Consider the following 18886-nt stretch of genomic DNA (forward strand, 5'->3'; position numbering starts at 1 on the left):
TATATCGGTTATATGATAATGCTTACAATGAACATGTAATCCACTTTATGCTGAATCACTTATATAACATCGCATATATACCGTCGAGAGTTTCCACGCATGTAGTCATAGTAATTGGCTAATGTTAGACCTGCTTATCGACTTCTCCGGCTTGATAGTGGCCGGCCCGCCATCCGTGCTGGAGTGACAAGATTTGCCCCGTAATTAAGCCCTTAATGGTAAAGATGTGATTCACGATCCATATTATGAGGAGCATGAGGGTCAAAGCGGTTGACCACACCTTAAATGCAGGCGAGTCCATGACTTTGCCAAGCTGGACGGCGGCATTGGTGTAGACACCCTGCCACATATTGTAAGATAAATGATGAATTCTTCAAAGGTAAATGTATACTCACCCACGGAAATACCAACGACCATGCTGAAAGTGAATATTGTATCCTCCGCCAACCTCCTGGTTGCTTGAAAGCCGTATGCAGAATGCTTATGATGGCGTAGCCCCACCAGAAGGTTCCGTAGCCCCAAGACAACAAACCCGCAAATTGGCTGGCATAGCCAACTGGGGTCGCTGCTTCAGCGGTCAAGAATGAACCCCGATTGTACTCCGCAAATGCCCCAGACCGTACAACCTGCCCGAGAATCAGCAGCGCAAAGCTGCCCTGTCCAAATGGGCCACAGAGAATCATATCTTGATAGACCTGTTCCATGGGCATAAATTCGCGCTCGAAGAGACGCGCAATGAAGACATCAGCAAAGGACATGGCCAACGGAATACCGAAACCGACTTCAAGGTATGCTACAATGATGGTCGGGACTTGCAGCCGAGCGCCAATTCCACTATACTCACATATGACACCTCCGCCAGCGGCGGAGGTTAGCGCACATATCAATGGAAGTAGAACGGAAGGTACGACAGCCTTGATTCCGGGAGCTTGTAGCTTCACGAAAATGTACGGTATTCCCATAACAGCAGTTAGGGCCATAGCCGTGTTGATCCACCACAGGACGTATGAGGCCATTGGCCATCCTGCACCCCATTGCTGGGCAACGGCCAAGGCGATCATTTGAATGATAGTTGTGAACGTTATAGAGACGCTAGTGAGACATGATACCTCCACCATGCTTGCCCGGAGTGCTCGTGCGACGTGCCGTGGATACATGAAAATTCGCGCAAGGTAGACGGATATGCATAGTGCCAGGAGCACGATTGTGTACACCCAAACTATCACAGAGATAATACGCAGACCATGGAATTGATAGTCCAATTGATGAAGAATAATGGCTATTACGCCAGTACCTTGGGGTATCAGAAACCATTGGGAGGAGAAGTTCCATATTGCGATGCAGACTGGTGATGTTGGTACTGGAGTGTCATGGGCTTCATGATTTGGCATTTCGCAGAGCAATCCAGAGCCAATGCCCTGTAAAGCAAGAAGAGGGTTTTGGCAAGATTGCTTTGAAGAAAGAACAAAATCAAATCTCAGCGTATCCTGACCTGAATTACATCATAATCCCTTTGACCGTGTAGCATTAGTTACATGCGGGTGATCGCGAGATTTAGTTCCGATTGACAACCAAAAGCCTGTCAAACAGAAAAGTCAAGGGCATAAGATCTAGAACGGGGCTGCTACTACATTGACCAACCTTTGTCAGTTCAAGATGAGGCCGTAGTGACGTAACTCGGCCCAAGAAAATGGGTGGTTATTGTCCATAGGGCGTTTCCATGGATCTGGCGCCGTTCAACAATCCGACAACTGTAGAATACTAGTATCCGGGTATAGGCGACCGACAGCAGTGGCTCTAATCAGACGTAGCACAGCGATTCTGTTCTCACTCTAGATATAGGATTGCTTGTGATACTGAGAAGGGCCCGCTAGTCGTGTACCGCAGCAGCTATGATCTGCGAAACAGGTATCGGATTCTTGCGCAGACATCGCCTCAAGCAGGCTTGATCCGTTTAGTAATGAGAATCTCCAGATTAGACTGTCACCTGAGGTATCGACTAAGGCATGCGGACGGGTCGGGCCTCTAATCCAATCTTGAAGCTCATTGTTTAGTGAAAACTGAAGGCGGTCGAAACCCTAAGATAAATCCAAATAAATAATTACATGGTCAGAACAGACATTCAATGTCTTGCTGAGTGCCATGGGGAACCAAAGCTCCCCAGTGACGCTGATCAAAAGACCCGCTCGGGTCGGGAGAGGAAGGGCGCCGCCGTGTGCTTGCCGTTGGATTCCACGGAACGACTCCGATTGACTCCACGGGATTTGCCAACCGATTGTCGGTAGCACGAAGAAAGGAAATCAATTCACCATGCGGATGCAGGATAGCACTCTTGCCAGAATGGTGGTGACTTCTGGTGTTGCCGAGAAGACGGAAAATGAGGCTGTACTAACCCAAACGGGCCGATCATGACGCCTTTCCCGATGAGGCAGGTCAGGTGGGTGTCACGGGTCTATCTTATCGCTTATCATCTGACCGGTTCCTGGCAGGAAGCTCCCCTTCCCAGCTCCCCGTATTTATTCCTCCTCCCCAAGCTGTTGTTGCTTGATCTTCTCCCTGTCTCGCCTCCTTTCTAGCCTCCATCTGACGGGCTTTATCATCGTACATGAAGAGCCGTCTGTCTAGTATTATTCTTCTTATATCATCCTTATATAGTGCCTTGTTCCACCCATCATGCGTGTCGACTCCGCGGCGCTACATCTGGTCCCAGTGCTGCTGGGCCAGGTCGGTGCTCTACAATTACCCCTAGTCCAAGAGTCCAATTCAAAGTGGGCGACGACAAACGCAGGTGACAAACCACTAATAAGCTCACCGCTGCTTCAAGAGCAGGTCAAGGCGGAGAATCTGCTGGACAGGGCCCGGCAGCTTTACAAGATTGCGGAGCTGGGAGAAGACGAATATAACCATCCTACTCGCGTCATTGGCAGCAAAGGTACCACTTACCTCTTCTCCTATTCTCGCAATAATTACAATCAATTGACGATTCCTTGTTCCTAGGTCATCTTGGCACGCTCGACTACATATACTCCGCCCTTACCGACCTCGGTGATTATTATACTGTCGTCAATCAGTCCTTCCCTGCCGTGAGCGGTAATGTCTTCGAATCTCGCCTTGTCCTTGGTCACGATGTTCCCAAGTCGGCTACACCAATGGGTCTCACTCCCCCAACGAAGAATAAGGAGCCGGTATATGGCCCCCTGGTTGCTGTCTCTAACCTCGGGTGTGAGGCCTCGGACTACCCTTCCAGCTTGGAAGGCGCCATTGCTCTTATCAGTCGGGGAAGCTGTCCGTTTGGGACAAAGTCTCAATTGGCTGGTAAAGCGGGAGCCGTCGCTGCTGTCATCTACAACAATGAGCGCGGTAACCTGAGCGGAACTCTAGGAAACCCAACACCCGATCATGTTGCCACCTTTGGTATCTCCGACGCGGACGCTGCCCCGGTCCTAGAGAAGCTGAAGGAAGGCGAGAAGGTCGACGCTATCGCCTACATGGATGCGATCGTCGAGACCATCCACACCACTAACATCATCGCGCAAACCACGGATGGTGACCGCGACAACTGTGTAATGCTGGGTGGCCACAGTGACAGTGTGGCCGAGGGCCCGGGTATCAATGACGATGGGTCTGGTACTCTGACCCTTTTGGAGCTTGCCACATTGCTCACCCAGTTCCGTGTCAACAACTGTGTGCGATTTGCTTGGTGGGCCGCCGAGGAGGAAGGCCTTCTCGGATCTGACTACTATGTGTCCGTTCTCACCCCGGAAGAGAACCGCAAGATCCGCTTGTTCATGGATTACGACATGCTCGGCTCGCCCAACTTTGCGTACCAAGTGTACAATGCCACTAACGCTGTGAACCCCGAGGGATCCGAGGAGCTTCGTGATCTCTACACCGATTTTTACGATGCTCATGGGTTCAACTACACGTACATTCCGTTCGATGGACGCAGCGACTATGATGCCTTCATCCGGCATGGTATTCCCGGCGGTGGGATTGCCACGGGAGCTGAGGGAATCAAGACGGCCGAAGAAGCGGAAATGTTCGGCGGCATTGCTGGCGAATGGTATGACCCGTGCTACCACCAGCTCTGCGACACGGTGGCCAATGTGAACTTGACCGCGTGGGAATGGAACACCAAGGTAGGATCACAAACTATAGTAGTTGCCATTATGCGAATAATTCCTTTGCTGACTAGTGTGACTCATAAAATAGCTCGTTGCCCACTCTATTGCAACTTACGCCAAGTCCTTCGACGGATTCCCGGAACGGTCCGATGAACCTATCAGTCCGCTTGCCTATGAGGAACCGAAGTACCATGGCCACTACCTGCAGTTGTAAGATTCGTGTACCCCTGAGCTTGGTAGTGGGGTTATATCTGTAGCGGGGTTCATTCTTTCCTGAGGCTGAGTCAGATTTGAGCTTATGAATTGAACGAATAGACTGTCACTTGTCATGTAGACGAGCACCTGGAAAAAAACCGTTGTAACATGTAGAAACTCGTTGGGGAATTGTCTGTTTAGGAACGCATGTACTTGTGGGGAAACGGTTCGGTCTTGGCTTTCCTCCTTCCTTCTCCTCTGGCACCCTCATACCGATCTCTATTAATCTAATCATATCTGTAGCATTAGCAATGATGCTACGAGGGACGAGAGTGTCTAGCGATGAGAACAGAATGTAAGCGCTGCATCGCCGCTTAATCTATTTCCCAAACAACATGCAGACGCCTTCATTGCAAGAACCATTCAGAGACATAGTGAATGCTGATTCTTAATTCACCTACGATTCGTGCAATAAGAACTCACTGCCCTATACCATGATATATTGCTCTCTCCCCCTCCAGGAAGAGATCGACAATTTCGGAACCGCCATGAAACGTTGGTGGGCCTCCGAGTGTCGAGGATTAACACTAGGGCCACGCTAGAACCCTCAGGGTCTGCAAACTACTCTACGGGGTGACTCCGAACAGGGCGTGAAACGGGAGTTCCTCCGAAACTGTCGCGAAAGTGTCTGTAGAGTAGTGATCGAAACCATCACGCGATGCCGGAACAATCAGCCACTCTTATTTGGCATGTTAAACGTGGAGTGGAGTCAACCCCTTTGTTGAAACAACACGGCCGTGTTTCCTTGCCGTCCAATCCGCTCCCTATAAAGCCAGCGTAGATCCGGTCTAAAAAATGAGATAAACGGCTCGTATCTCGTCTGTTAAAGGCAATTTTCATACGCTATCACGGATTACCCGTCTCATCAGAATGCGTGGAATTGAAGCTCTTGCCTTCCTGGCCGCCATCGGTGCCGCTCACGGCCAGAGCACGGTCGGATTTGGCCCTTATTTCTCTCTGGGTCCTACGCAGTCGTGGATTAGAGAGGCCAACACCACCCTGGTTCTGCCCGAGGCTCCTAGCCCTCAGAAGGACCGTCTTGCTCTTTGGCCTGGAATGGGTACAAGCGGTGGTGATCTGATCCAGGCTCTCGCTGTTTCTTTCTCCGACCCCAACTCGTAAGTCGCAATAGACTAATAGTACGACATCTCGGAATCATTCTGATAACCTATTGCAGCAACTGTGGCGCCAGCTCTGGACAGTGGTGTACCTGGGCTAGTACCCTTGAAGGTGAGTCATCATATAGCTTTAATAAACACATCAGTACTAGTCAAGCTAACTACGTGGTAGGCACACAATTGGGTGGCAAGGAAGTCCCGGCTTCTGCTGGTGACAAGGTGACCATGCACTGTAAGTATCTTATCAACTATGATTGCAGCTCCGGTCAATGATAGACACTAACCTCCGTCTACCTAAAGACAAGTACAACGACAGCACGGGCAAGTACGACCAGACCGTCTCGATCAACGGTGAGGTTGTCTCTACTCTCTCGACCAGTGCGTATTCCACCCTTCTAAATTGACGCTCCACTTGTATCCTGACAAATACCAGGCTCGGGACAAGCCCAGGGCTGGGGCACGGCAGTTGAGTGCCAGGACGATGCGTGCCAGAGCACTGCGGGAGCTCACAGTAAGTTCCCAACCCATCTTTCGAAGAAGAACAACATGCTTAACACAGCAATACAGAGTACCTTGACACCACCATCATCCTTAACGCCGAGGATAACTCTTTCGGCGACACCCTGTCCATCAACGAGGCCAGCTCCTCCGGCCTGTCGACGTCGGATAATGGCAAGACCTGGACCGTGTCGACCATTAACATCAACTCTCACACTTACAACCTGTGAGGTTGAAGTTAGTCTTGTATAGTATAGCTTGGGGATTGAAAAGCTCTGGGAGTTTTACCTTACGGAATAGATTGTACATAAATACGGAACACGCACGTATCTTCACGTTCTCAAAATCGTCAATGACATTGATACAACAAATTCATAAAAGACATCATAGTTATTACTGACAGACAGCGTTATCATGCTCAGCGGCATTTCCATTCCACAACTCGTGAAACAGATCCTTAGAAAAACTTGTTAACCTCCTGGTTGATTCCCTGGTTAACAGCACCATCCATTCCACCAGGGACATACTGGTCAACCTTCTGGTCAACCATCGAGTCGACAAAGTTGCCACCAGAGTTACCACCCTGTCCTCCGTTGTTAGAGCCGCCCTGGTTGTTGTTTCCACCGTGGCTGCCGAGGAAGCCTACAAAAGAGATTATTGTCAGCCAACATCCTCGATTCAAGTCAATCATGTCGCAATTGATAGGGAAACAAACCTTCTGCCTTGTTCACCAAACCCCCAAGCCCACCAGAGGAGCCACCGGAGGAGCCACCGAAGGAGTCATTTCCACCACCAGAGCCCCCGAAGTTGTCTTGGTTACCTCTTCCTCCGCCAAAGCCAGAGTCATTACCGCCAAAGCCAGAGTTGCCAGAGCTGTTACCCCCAAATCCAGAATCGTTTCCGCCGTGCCTGGAGTCATTGCCTCCGAAGCCAGAGTCACCTCCACCGCGACCCCCGCCAAAGCCCGAGTCATTTCCTCCAAACCCAGAGCCACCTCCACCAAATTGAGAGTCGTTACCGCCAAAGTTGTTGTTGTCGCGACTGTTACCACCGCTAAAGCTGTCGTTGTCTCCTCCGAAGCTGTTACCACCGCCGCTGCCTCCAAAGCCGGAGTCACCTCCGCGGCCACCACCGCCAAATCCAGAATCATTTCCTCCAAATCCAGAGCCACCTCCACCAAACTGGGAGTCGTTACCGCCGAAGCCAGAGTTGTTGCCTCCAAACCCGGAGTCATTGCCTCCGTAGCTGTCACCACCACCGCGACGGCCACCACCAAAACTGTCTTGACCGAAGGAGTCCATGGTGTCTATTGGGCAAAAAAAGTGTGTTGATAGTTTGATATAATGTGGGGGATTCCTCAGGTGTCAATTGAGTGTAAAGATCACAAAAAAACAAGACAAAGAGAAAGAGAAGCGGGAAGGTAGAAATTATCCAGCTTTAACATCCCAGCCCCAACAGCAGAAGCAATTTGACCCCTCTATTCAACACTACAAGCTTGCGCCATTTATTCGCCACACAATCCCAGCCCTTTCAGCCCTCAGCCATCAGCCCTCTGTTCTGAGACGCCCCTAATCCCAAACTAGTGGCGCAATCCACGCATATGATGTCAAGCGCACACTAATGAAGGAGCTAAGATGCGCCCTAGGGATCTCGATTTCAAATCACGGTGCGAGATCTCGTCCATAATGACGCTAAGCTCCAGGGCGAGTCAGCTCGGGGACCATCCAATTCCGAGGGGATCCGATCGTGCGTGATAAGACTGGGTTTTGGGTTGTAGTGTGGCGATTTTGCTTTTGATGGCGATACGGTGTGAATTCTACCAGGTGCATAAGTGGCGATGTACACTCTTCATACTATTTATCCTTCGAAAAGTGCTTTGTAGGTTCTATTCGTGGCCTTATCTGGTCTACTGTGCACCTTGAGTATGTGCCACGTTTGTGTTCAATGTCAATAGTACTAAGATTAGGCACATCACTACCAACCAACCAGAAGCCCTGCCCGTCCCACACCACCAAACCAAGCTTTGGGACAAGCTTCCCTTGACCCGTAGAGGCACTAAGAACTGTGCCCTGAGCCCTGAATCCCTGATGGGTCCGCCCGACCAGATCCCGATGGGCTTACTGCTCAACGTGGTGTGAATTCTCTCGAAAGGGTCTCTGGATCATATCTGATCTTACAATCGGCTTGATCGGAATAAGAAACTTCAAGTATAAGAACGTCAATTTCAGGTCACGTAAAATTATCTTCAGATCACGTTAGGCTGCAATGCCGATTTCTAATTGAGCCGAGGTCTTTACCTTCTTCCTCACCGGGAGGTAAGCACAATTCTCCGGATTGACCACGGGATCGCATCAAATCTTCAGAAATACAATAACTACTATCATTGGCGGGGTTGATTTTTCCGCGAGAACTAATAGTCGGGTTCGGAGTTACTTCAATAGTTGTTCCCTTATTGGTTAGTATGGGATGTTGGAAATAGTCTGTAGGAAAATAAGACATCCTCATCTAGTACTTGCCAATGTCTACGTGGTAATTAGACACACTGGTTACCTAATGTTAAAGCACATATACAGGAAGCTACATTTTACTGCTGCGGAAGGAAAGATAAAGACTGTGCAACAGTGGCATCTGTGGGATATTTCGGTTCATTATAAATATGTGGATATATACTTACAGCTTTGGAGCACTTCTTAGCAACTGACTTGCTCGAAAGTTGTAGGATTGACGGTATCATGGGACCATCTTTAACTCTTGAATTGTGTCTTAAAAAAACCTGCTATAAGATACATGGGAATCAAACATAGAAGGCATCGACCAAAACGCGCGTAACATATACCATGAAATGTCGGATGGGCTGTAGCTCAAGCATGGTCAGAAGCTTCAACAACACAGCAGCTCGGCAGAGGAGAACACAGTCCATTAGACATCTTGGGATATGTCTTCTTGACCTTAGAAGCCTCAGCTTGGGCAATTTTATCCACACGGCATATTACAGCACTAATAATTTCCGGTTGCACAGCAGGATTCATAGCACACATTCGAAGTGTAGTCCGTCCACGAATCTGGGTGGTTAATATAGAAGCGATATTCTCCTTCACGAGCCGCTGCGAGATGGCAGTGTTCAATGAGTCTAGCTCTTCCTCACTAAACCCAGGAGGCGCATATCGGAAAACCACAATGCTAGCAACTGTTGGCACCGGGATGATCCAGTTCTTATACTGCCGGATACTGCGATCCGCTGTACGGGCAAGAAGAAAACCCTGATCGATCATCTCACCCACACGACGACGACCTAGAACCTTGATAGTGAGCCACAGAGACATTGCACGCGCGGGCCGACTTAGCTCTGGACTGAGTTTGTAGAAATTGGTCGTGGCCTGCGCTTCCAATGGATAGTTGAGATATTCGGCATCGAAGGAGAAGCTGCGTGTGAGAGACTTCACGTGCCGCGTGAGCACAATCCCGCAACTATATGTCTGGAAGAGCCACTTGTGGCCATCCCAGGAGATGCTATCCGCGCGACCGATACCATCAATAAGGTGGCGATGCTTGTCGGATACTGCAATGGATGCACCATATGCACCGTCTACGTGGAGCCATAGGCCTTCGTCACGCGCGATGTCGGCTAATGCGTTCAGAGGATCGATACTGCCGGTGTTGGTGCTGCCGCAATTGGCGACAAGGAGGAAAGGAACGCGTCCGAACAGGCGATCTGTATTGATGGCATGTCGTAGGATATCCGTATCCATGCGGCAGTTATCATCGGTTGGTATCTTGTGGACCTGGTAGTCCATGAAGCCGGCAATATGTAGGGCTTTCATCACGGAGAGGTGTGTCTGATCGGACATGTAGATGGTGGCGTTTGCTCGCTCTGACGGTTGGAGTTTCTCATCGCGGGCTGCAACTATGGCTGTCATGTTTGCCATGGACCCACCCGAGACAAAGCACCCTCCGACTGAATCAGGCAGTCCCAGTTGGGAGCCTAGCCAGTGGATCATGGCCTTTTCAACCTCACTTGGACCAGAGCTCCCATCCCAGTTGGAAGCATTCACATTCCAGATGGAAGTGAGAAGATCACCCAGACGAGCAATTGGGGCTGGGCAGGCTGGTATATAAGCAAAATTATGTGGATGGGTGTGGTGTAGATGGTAGTCAAAGAGCGTCATAGCTTGTTGAAGGATAGAGACCGGATCCCGCGGATGATCATCTGGCATGATCTCATCCTGAAGGCTTGGTAGCTCACTGATATCGAGAATTGGGAGAATAGGGTCTGATGGAGGTGGAAGGTCGGTGGTCAGGAGTTGAGTCAATAGAGACCTGGCTAGCAACGTGACATTGGTCCATCCTTCATCTGATTGGTCTTGGGGTGCGTTGAAATGCATCTTGTCAAGTCTGGAAAATTGATCACTCCAGGGGAAGGCGAGGCAGTAAAGAAGCAAGGATTGTGTCTAGGTGGCTCTCAACATACTTGGAACACGGTGGCAGTTATGTGGCTTTATAAAGTGTGGCCGGGTCAATGTGCGCAAGAGGCTCTGAGCTGTATCGTAGAGTGAGTAGGGAACGAAACTCTTCTGAGATGCACTAGATCGCAATGGTCGTAGGTAAGCGAGATCAAGTAACACGGAGCTAACCAGACTCAGGTCGATAGAAAGTCAAGGTTGAGATCCGGCACTCTCAGGCTGACGAGTTTTCAGCTCAAAAAAAGCAACATGAGGGACTGTGGTGTATCTAGCTAGCTGCGTATCCAAAGGTTGGCACAATATTTCCCTCACGGGGCATATAGTCGCATAGTCTCTCTGTGCTGCGTCTGCCGATCTTTATGAACACATGATATCTGAGACTGATTAGACAAGTCATTACTATATATTATAAACTATGTCTACTGTAGTAGTTAGCTGTTCATATTTACTGTGAGCTGCAAGACGGATGCATCCGAGCGTGTAGTATGTAATGCCGTTGTGTGGCTGGGCGGGCATTTTGAAGCCCGCCTGTGGAGGGGTCGTGCTTAATGGACTGTGTAGCTGAGCAATTTGACATGTCGTCTAGCCGCGGTTGCAATACCCTTTTCGACGATTCATGCCAATCAACGCAAATAGTTAATGTGTCGAGGTTGACGTATGTAGATCTCTTGCTAATAGCGGTGTGGCCCCAGAAAGGTTGCCGGTGACTGAATAAGTCACTTGTGCATGGGTGGCCGCCTCGTGACACTTGCTGCCCTTTCAGCCGGGTAGACAGCTGAATTGGGATGTTACATAGGATTCCATGCAGTTGATGGAGTCAACGATGGATTCCTATAGGCCAAGAAGCATGCAGAGTTTTACATAAAACCCAGCAGTCTGGTTGATTACGACCCCACTATTGGGAGGCAAGAAACTCTAAAAAACAATGAAGGATGTCAACAGACTCTGTGCACGATAATGTGTAGTTGGAATTAACCTTCCGGCTTACCACAAGTTCTTCATTCATAGTTCCTTCAGCCACCTCACCCTACAGCAATATCCAGTCTGTACGAAGACTGGAACCCGAAGAATGGTACCCGGGCATCAGTTCTACGCAGACGCCATTGCTGAATTGGCTGCTAGTAGTGGGAATAGCCAGAGGAATATCTCAACACAACGGGCACAAGCGGATTTGAATGAGAATCTGTAATCTATTCAGATCTCAAGATTATGGCTAGTAAGACGTGAGGCCACATCGGCAGCAGGGGTGGCGATCAGGTAGTGCCTGGCTAGAGTGGAATCTCAACGAACTAATTTATTTTGCTTTTCTTTATTTGACCCCTTGACCAAGGACAACACAATGGACGTCGACCATAATTCAAGTTCTCGTATCAACATATCATAACATACATGGATTTACCCCTCGCTCATCATCCTAACACGTATGGAAACTGGTTGTAATGCCCAATGCCGCGGCACGGTCCGTCAATCTCAACACCACCCTTCTGCTGAACCGCCTTGCGATCAGCTCCGAAGCAAAGCACCTTACTACTAGATGGCAGTCGAGGAATCTACAGGCTCCCATCCGAGCAACGGCGGTCCGTTTAATGGATCCTTCGATATTATCTTTCAATCTCCGGCATTCTGGTGGCGGTACACCGGAATGTTCTGCTGGTTGCAGAGAATCGTCGAGTTAGCCGTGGGACAGATCCAGTCGGTCAAATCACCCTCAAACACAGCAGCCGGGTCCAGACCAGCAGTCAAATTGTCCACGGGGTAGGTGATCAGAGAAGCATATTCGTTGGCGATGTGCAACCTTCACTGCAGCCGAGCGGGCAGGATAATCAATAAAAATAAAGCGCTCGACAGGCACGACGCTAAAGCTCAGAGCAGGTTCAGCGCCGTTGTCTTAAGTACTGGCCGATAAAATTGGAGATTTGCGCATCTTACCCATTACATTTTCACATAAATACTCAGCATATCCGTCCCCTTGCCGCTCGGATACGACCGCGTAGGCTTGAAGTACTGTGCTCGCCGGAACTGTCCCTTCAACTTAGCAGCTTTTGCGTTGTCTTCTTCCTCTTCAGCAATATTGCGGATCCCGTCGCCGCCGCGTGCGAGCAGATCCCAGTGAACGCCCTTCAGTCCCCACGGTGGTCCTGGCAAGGAAGTCTCCTTGTACATGGGAAACTCGAGACAGACAAGAAGGCCTCCCGGATGGAGAAGGTGGCTCATACGTTCGGCCCATTTCTGACGAAGGGAGGGGTGGATAGCGCATAGGAACTGTCAATTGCGTAAGTCATACTGCTCTTTGTCCGGTATCTCATTGAAGCATGCAGTAAGGGTATACACATACAGTATAATCATAGACCAAGTCAAACTTCTCACCATCACGCAGAGCTTCACTCTCCCACGCTGAGCTGAAAAAGTCGCCGGCAATAGATTTTACATTCCCTATATCGGCAGTTGTCGCAGTTCCAGAGGAGAAATTATATCCCTGTGGACTCTGCATCTCTGAAGCGGCATACTTCCTCGCCTCGGAAACGCCAGTAGCGGATATATCGAGGCCGTAGACGTCAAAACCATGCAGTGCTAGCATGACGGGATCATAGCCTCTTCCGCAGCCCTGTAGAAATTTTACATATAGTTAGTGACTTCGAAGTAGATGTTTCGCAGTAGTTCCGCGAGTATCCGGTGTATTTATTGGCTCGTGGAAAGAAGGGTGATACCGGAACAAGGGCTCTCTTTCTCCGTCTATCGGGTGTAAAAGGGGAGAAGACATCGTTCTGCTGCTCTACTGCATCGACTAGTGCAATTGAGGGACTCCCCCTATCCCAGAGATCGCTTTCATTGGAGTCCCAGAGTGCGGACCAGCCTGAGCCTTGGTCTTCCGCTGGCCTGGTGTGAGTTAGACAGGTTCGAGTCGGGTCTTCAATGCAAGTAATCGTGATCGTACCTTTCGGCAAAATGGCTGATGAGGCGGCCTTGAACAGGGGGAGTAGGCGTGTGGGCCATTTTATGCGCACTTTTATTCGTGATGGCTGAGAGGTCTGACAGAGTTGAGATGCGTCACGGATGGAAAGCCAAATTGTGGGGTGATTAAGAATGGTTCCCGGTTGGCGACGGAGCGGGTCTCCACCAAAGGAAGTGAGATGGTTCTCGTCTATTTTCTGCTCTACGTATGATCCCAATCCTATTTCCTATGGCATGAAGAGATGGTGTTGAACCCTGAAGCATTAAAGCAAGTTGGTCGGCGATTGAAACATTGCCCCACCCTAACACCGGATGCGGAGGGGGTGGACGCCAATGATACCAGCGATTGTATGTCGAGCTGATTGTCATCAACACTGCAACCCTTGTGTGGTCGCTCGCTTCTGTAGATGTCCGCTGGCATCACGTCTGACGTGAGAAACACTATAGCAGTATGCTTCATGAGTATATGCCCCGACTAGCTCCGTTTCATGGCAGGGTCTGTTGCGACCGTGTTTCTCCGACTACACCACCTGTCCGGGTCACAGAGGACTGAGGGACCTCGACCCGACCTACAGAGGCACAAGGCAAATCTCATGTCATCAGCAGTGTATGGAATTCATCATTACTGACTGATGGTCTAGACACTCTCTAGTGGGGTCTTTCCATATCCGCCTTCCCGTTTAGTCGGTAAGATGATATCGATACTGTGCGCTCAGCAAAACCCACTAAAAATCCTTCAGATGAATCAGAACTGCTACGGTCTTTCACGTGCATATTTAATCTCGGCCTGTTATCGGCCGAACTGTATGCCTTTAGTGATTGATACCAGAGGCTTTGCTCGCCTGGGTACGGACGGTGTTTGCTGGTATCCCGCCATGGCGTTCTGTGCACTTTGGCGGAGCAAAAGCATAGCCATGGAACAAGAATAGGCTGTCGGAGCATAGCCCACCGGGTCAGCTCGGGAGAATGTCTTACCTCGAGCCATTTGCTTGTCCGAATCTGGGCTTGAAACTCCAAAGTGATCTTTGATGGTGCTTCATGCACCTCGATGATCATCGCCAGTGCCATCGATTGGCTTTGCACGCTAGACTACATTACAGATTACTATGAAGGGTAAGGTCATACCCTGGTGGGGCAGGTATGAAGACTCTATGCATCAGGCATCTGGCAATAATCATGTCGTCTCTGAGGAAGGTGGCTTGCTTGCTCGAGAGTGTCTACAGCGGCAATAGGACGTCTGATAGAACATCGTTATGGCCCGATTACCCTTGCACCGGTACAAGAGGCGTTTACCCTCTCTCCCAGCTGTACCAGACTTCAGATAAAAATAAGCACTGTAGGTGCGGCTAGCAACGCTCGGTGCCCGTGTCACATCTGGCACCCAAGTGCAGCCGTATCTTCACGATTGCTCCGATCAGCATGCCCCCAGCGAATTGATGGAGGGTAGATCATCGACCCAAGGCTCGTGTCTCAGAATTGCGAAAATATGCGATGCCCCTGAACCTTGTGGTTCCCGAGGATATGTGCGACCGGCCAATCTTTGACTAATACTTGGCTTATCCTCGTTACACCATAGGCTTAGTTGAGTCCCGATATTGGGTAACTTCATGCTCTTGAGAAACTTTGGACTTGGCACAAGTGGTGAGACATCGAGTAGATAATGCATGTGGGAGTGTGTGTTGAGGAAAAATGTGCTCTGCGTACAAGCTTGACCCACTGTCAGCATGCATTGTCGACTAGTAGTCCGCGTGGTCGGCCACGAGGCCTGGGATGCACATGAAGGCGTCGCTGAGTGTTCTCCTCTTCGAGTCGCATCCCCGCTGGTGCAGGGGTAACTTTTGGCCCCCAAATTGCCGATACTATGCAAAAATTGACCAGGTTGCTTTGGCCACATTGATTGGGCCCTGGAGAAACACCGAGGACAGCAATGGGTTCCTTGAAGGGATAAGCGACGCCAATCGCTGCTGTTCAGGGATAAACCTGCGGATGGACAACTCCTTCCCGTTAGCTTAAGACCCGCCCATCTCCACCAGAAATTCCTTCGCGTCACGCTCGCTTGCTCTCGTCCTTCAGCCGTCAGCGCCTGTCAGCACCGGTGCCCTCGACTTCCCCCACAGCGGCCCCTCGCGGCCTATCGCCGACGGGCCCTCAAGCCGCTAAAGTTCACGTTAATTGATCCAGAGCCACGCTGCCCTCCTTGTTCCACTGCAGTTGACGAAGCCTATTGCTCCTCGGCCCCCAAGTATCACAATTCCTGCTGAGGGCTTACTATAGACATCCCTTGGACGGAGGGTGTTATCTATGTCTCAGAGTGTGCGCCGGTCGCAACTTTCTTGCTCGAATCAGAAGTGCATCAGGCCATGATGGACTTGATGGTTTCCCAATCCTGATTGTACTTTTGGCCCCCACGCGGAGATGATTCACGTTCTGTGGATGGTCTTTGCTGAGTGAAGACCCTGCGTCTAGGCCTGACAGCTCATGCAGCATGCCAATCGTAATATCCTGTTATCGCACTTGTACGCTCCGGGCCCTTGGCGAGAGACTCCATCCTGCTTTGCAGGCTATCTCTTGTGTTTCATTCTCATTTGTGACTCGCTGGTCGGAATATGTATCCCCTGCGTCTGCACTAATGCATCATTGGCCGACAAAAGATCCGTCATGGCCCAGCATGCGGAGGGGTTCATTAACCACGAAGATCCGCGCAAACACCTTTTAGCGGGAGGTGTTCGTTGCGTTCTTTCATCTCGAGCAAACTGATTTGGCGTCGATTCCTTCACTCATATAGCACGTGGAAACCCAGACATACTGGTGCACTAATCATGGCACCGTTACCCGAGGGCGAAGTGAGTGGCTGGGTGGACTCGCCCAACGATCGGGGCACCATCGATATTATCTGGGGCTGTTGTTTGGTGCTCTCTACCGCTCTCTGGACAGTTCTGCATCTGAACATTCCGGCCCCCGACGATGGCCTTTGGACGGTTCTGTGGCGCAAGCTCCGCTGGGGAACATTTGCTATCCTGGCCCCCGACATGCTGGTGGGCTTCTCCGCCATGCAGTACGAGTCAGCCCAGGAATCGGTGCGCGACATGCACCGCTTGGGCTACAAAGAATGGACCCTCAAACACGCTTTCTACGCCAATAGCGGAGGCTTCGTCCTTCAATCGACAGACTACCCTCCCTTCCCCATTACCGCCGCCTCAATTCACTACCTCGTTGAGACACACCACATCGACTGCCCTACAATCACGGCGGAGGAAATCTGGGACAAAAGCAAGGCAGATACATTCGCTAAATGCGTAGCATTGGTGCAAGGGGTATGGCTCGTGGTCCAATCCATCGCCCGGGCCGTACAGGGCCTCGCTGTCTCCCCGCTTGAGCTCTTCACCATTGCGTTTGTGTTATCCACGATCATGACCTACTACTTCTGGATGCATAAGCCACAGAGTGTTGGGGTGCCGACCGTTATCGAACTCAAGAGCGGATCAGTCACAAGCCTGATCAACAGTGCTGGGGAGATCGGTGTTGAGCCTTTCCGCGAGACACCACTCGATTTCCTGGAGAAGCCGCACCAGCGGTGGCATCGCCGACCGACCCTCGAGAATCTCCGCCCGCAGAAAAGCCCCCTACAGCGTATGCCAGATGACAAAATCGTGTTCAATGGCCTGAGTCAACGCACCTGGCTACTGGTATCGATCCAGGCCATGGTACATCCCGCTGTCCACTTGCTGGGCTGGAACCATGTGTTCCCGACGAGCACTGAACAGCTGATGTGGCGCATCATGAGCGTCTTCCTGGCTTCTGGTCTTCCGCTGTCGAGCATGCTGCGGATAACTCTGACCGCGTTAGGCTTTGACGGTCACCAGTCCCTGACATGGATATGGGTCCAGCCTAGCGGCAAAGAAGAGAAAGGATGGCGTGCTTGGGTGCTGGACGTTGTCATGTCTTTTATCAGTGCCTGCCTGGTCCCGGCCCGCTTGTTTATTATCATCGAGGCTTTTATCAGCCTGCGACAGCTCCCATCGAGTTCCTATGTGACCGTTGAGTGGACGAGTTTCATCCCGCATGTCTGAACTGCTACGGAAGAAAGCATCGTACGTCTTTCTCTTCCCGGGCATGTAAATTAACCGCTAAAGTACTGTTAGTCACTATCACGGGTCGGTGCCCATATACGGCCGTTCCCTGCAGGTCCAGCCGCGATTGGTCCTGCCAATTTGTGGAAACCTGTCGGCGGGAGCGCGCAGCTATGAGCTTTTGGGAACTTGCTATGGTGGCTTCCTGAACTGGAGGCTAAATCACTCGTACACTAGCTGCGGCAGTACCACTGTGCTTGCGACTAAGGGGTATATTTCCCTTTTATATGGTTATACTTGCTTTCACCATGAAGACCCATGTATGTTTATGCGATCAGAACGATGGCAGCGCGATGTTGGTAACCTCAATGGCAACAGCCCAAGCGACCTCAGCAGGCAACGTGCCCCCCTGATCTGTCCGTTTGAAACACCTTGAAGGGCTCTAGTAGCTATTACTCTAAGGGCTCTTTACGTCGTCTCAGCCAGCACTATTGGAACTTTTCTTTCCACTCCCGGAGAATGGCAATGGGGTCATAGATCTTCGTTTGGGCTATTGAACGAGGTTCTGGAACCTTGGCACCAATAGCGCTCTCTACCGAGCTCTCACAAGCTGGGAGAGCTGGCTTTCTGCTTGTTTGAGGATAGCAGGAGTCATGGCTCGGCTTTGACACTAAAATTGGAGATGAATTGATGGTGTATCTTACATCACACATGGGCGCGAGGTGTCTAGGAACATTTGAATAGCCACTATGTCTAGAACCAATCAAGGTGGTATTTGTCACAACAAGGGACAACCTTTTGATTCGTGCACACTACTCATAGACTCCTGTGGCAGAATTCAAAGGGAAGATGCGACTGGAGGGTATTCTAGGGTTTGCGATAGGTTAAGGAAAACTACGGCCGAGGGTCCTGGAGTATCATGTACCTAGTCTTTCGCCAATTATGACCCAAACACTTTGTTTGGCAAACGACTTGATACCAGATAGAAATATCTGCATTGTTTAAGAATAGCGTTGCATTATCTTGCCAATTCTATTCTGCCTGGGCGTCTGGGCGAGCGTTCTCAACAGCACCCATAACAAACGCAGGTGCTGGGATATTCGCAGCGTTATGTAACTGAAGTTTGAAGCGGGTTCAGTGATTAGTGGATATTCCGTTTCTCTTACAGGGTATTCAGGGGTGATACCTCGGTAAAGCTAGTTTTTATATTGGTTACACACCCTTCGAGCCTGTCGGCGTCTCGAAAATGCGCCTCGAGCTCCGATCGGAGATTTCCGAATCGTCTGACCAAGTCGTCCATTTTTGTTTGCACTTGCTGCAAGGTACCTTTTACCAGCTCATCAGTTCTTTTTACCATATCAGATCATGACCAGGTAAGACTGTCCTTACCTTTCAAAGCTATTACCGCA

At 50.3% G+C, this 18886-nt stretch overlaps 7 protein-coding genes across 7 annotated transcripts; 3 read left to right on the top strand and 4 right to left on the bottom strand.

Annotated features, from left to right (window-relative positions):
- Window positions 1-43: 43 nt before the first annotated feature.
- Window positions 44-1750, bottom strand: BO85DRAFT_95897 (putative malic acid transport protein). Its single transcript, XM_025665812.1, has 2 exons — window positions 396-1750; window positions 44-340 (listed from the first exon to the last, which is right to left on the bottom strand). The coding sequence occupies exons 1-2, from the start codon at window positions 1389-1391 to the stop codon at window positions 125-127; spliced, it is 1212 nt and encodes a 403-aa protein (XP_025512608.1). The 5' UTR covers window positions 1392-1750; the 3' UTR covers window positions 44-124.
- A 759-nt stretch (window positions 1751-2509) lies between these two features.
- Window positions 2510-4783, top strand: BO85DRAFT_452103 (aminopeptidase). Its single transcript, XM_025660746.1, has 3 exons — window positions 2510-2932; window positions 2998-4139; window positions 4213-4783. Exons 1-3 carry the CDS (start codon window positions 2674-2676, stop codon window positions 4336-4338), a joined length of 1527 nt encoding a protein of 508 aa, XP_025512609.1. The 5' UTR covers window positions 2510-2673; the 3' UTR covers window positions 4339-4783.
- Window positions 4784-5094: 311 nt separating this feature from the next.
- Window positions 5095-6225, top strand: BO85DRAFT_522604 (uncharacterized protein; the record flags this gene model as incomplete). Its single annotated transcript, XM_025665277.1, has 6 exons — window positions 5095-5497; window positions 5557-5609; window positions 5670-5729; window positions 5798-5875; window positions 5931-6008; window positions 6065-6225. Exons 1-6 carry the CDS (start codon window positions 5250-5252, stop codon window positions 6223-6225), a joined length of 678 nt encoding a protein of 225 aa, XP_025512610.1. The 5' UTR covers window positions 5095-5249.
- On the bottom strand, window positions 6065-7443 carry BO85DRAFT_452106 (uncharacterized protein). Its single transcript, XM_025660747.1, has 4 exons — window positions 6711-7443; window positions 6397-6637; window positions 6284-6325; window positions 6065-6219 (listed from the first exon to the last, which is right to left on the bottom strand). Exons 1-2 carry the CDS (start codon window positions 7294-7296, stop codon window positions 6453-6455), a joined length of 771 nt encoding a protein of 256 aa, XP_025512611.1. The 5' UTR covers window positions 7297-7443; the 3' UTR covers window positions 6065-6219; window positions 6284-6325; window positions 6397-6452.
- A 1289-nt stretch (window positions 7444-8732) lies between these two features.
- On the bottom strand, window positions 8733-10478 carry BO85DRAFT_452108 (pyridoxal phosphate-dependent decarboxylase family protein). Its single transcript, XM_025660748.1, has one exon. The coding sequence runs from the start codon at window positions 10375-10377 to the stop codon at window positions 8857-8859; it is 1521 nt and encodes a 506-aa protein (XP_025512612.1). The 5' UTR covers window positions 10378-10478; the 3' UTR covers window positions 8733-8856.
- Window positions 10479-12063: 1585 nt separating this feature from the next.
- BO85DRAFT_490889 (thiopurine S-methyltransferase family protein) lies at window positions 12064-13449 on the bottom strand (the record flags this gene model as incomplete). The annotated part of the gene is made up of 5 exons (XM_025663682.1): window positions 12064-12250; window positions 12392-12717; window positions 12791-13060; window positions 13164-13332; window positions 13391-13449. 5 exons carry the CDS (start codon window positions 13447-13449, stop codon window positions 12064-12066), a joined length of 1011 nt encoding a protein of 336 aa, XP_025512613.1.
- A 2777-nt stretch (window positions 13450-16226) lies between these two features.
- On the top strand, window positions 16227-17477 carry BO85DRAFT_426970 (uncharacterized protein; the record flags this gene model as incomplete). Its single annotated transcript, XM_025658140.1, has 1 exon — window positions 16227-17477. The coding sequence occupies one exon, from the start codon at window positions 16227-16229 to the stop codon at window positions 17475-17477; it is 1251 nt and encodes a 416-aa protein (XP_025512614.1).
- Window positions 17478-18886: the final 1409 nt, after the last annotated feature.

This window comes from Aspergillus piperis (assembly GCF_003184755.1).
Source record: "Aspergillus piperis CBS 112811 unplaced genomic scaffold BO85scaffold_18, whole genome shotgun sequence".
NCBI lineage: Eukaryota > Fungi > Ascomycota > Eurotiomycetes > Eurotiales > Aspergillaceae > Aspergillus > Aspergillus piperis.

Bases quoted from the DNA above. Each gene is read 5' to 3' on its own strand.
- BO85DRAFT_95897 (XM_025665812.1), bottom strand. From the start codon at position 1,391: ATGCCAAATCATGAAGCCCATGACACTCCAGTACCAACATCACCAGTC. The intron at 341-395 runs GTGAGTATACAT...AATATGTGGCAG, and splicing joins GGTCGTTGGTATTTCCGTGG to GGTGTCTACACCAATGCCGC.
- BO85DRAFT_452103 (XM_025660746.1), top strand. From the start codon at position 2,674: ATGCGTGTCGACTCCGCGGCGCTACATCTGGTCCCAGTGCTGCTGGGC. The intron at 2,933-2,997 runs GTACCACTTACC...CCTTGTTCCTAG, and splicing joins TCGCGTCATTGGCAGCAAAG to GTCATCTTGGCACGCTCGAC. The intron at 4,140-4,212 runs GTAGGATCACAA...CTCATAAAATAG, and splicing joins CGTGGGAATGGAACACCAAG to CTCGTTGCCCACTCTATTGC.
- BO85DRAFT_452106 (XM_025660747.1), bottom strand. From the start codon at position 7,296: ATGGACTCCTTCGGTCAAGACAGTTTTGGTGGTGGCCGTCGCGGTGGT. The intron at 6,638-6,710 runs GTTTGTTTCCCT...TCTCTTTTGTAG, and splicing joins TTTGGTGAACAAGGCAGAAG to GCTTCCTCGGCAGCCACGGT.
- BO85DRAFT_452108 (XM_025660748.1), bottom strand. From the start codon at position 10,377: ATGCATTTCAACGCACCCCAAGACCAATCAGATGAAGGATGGACCAAT.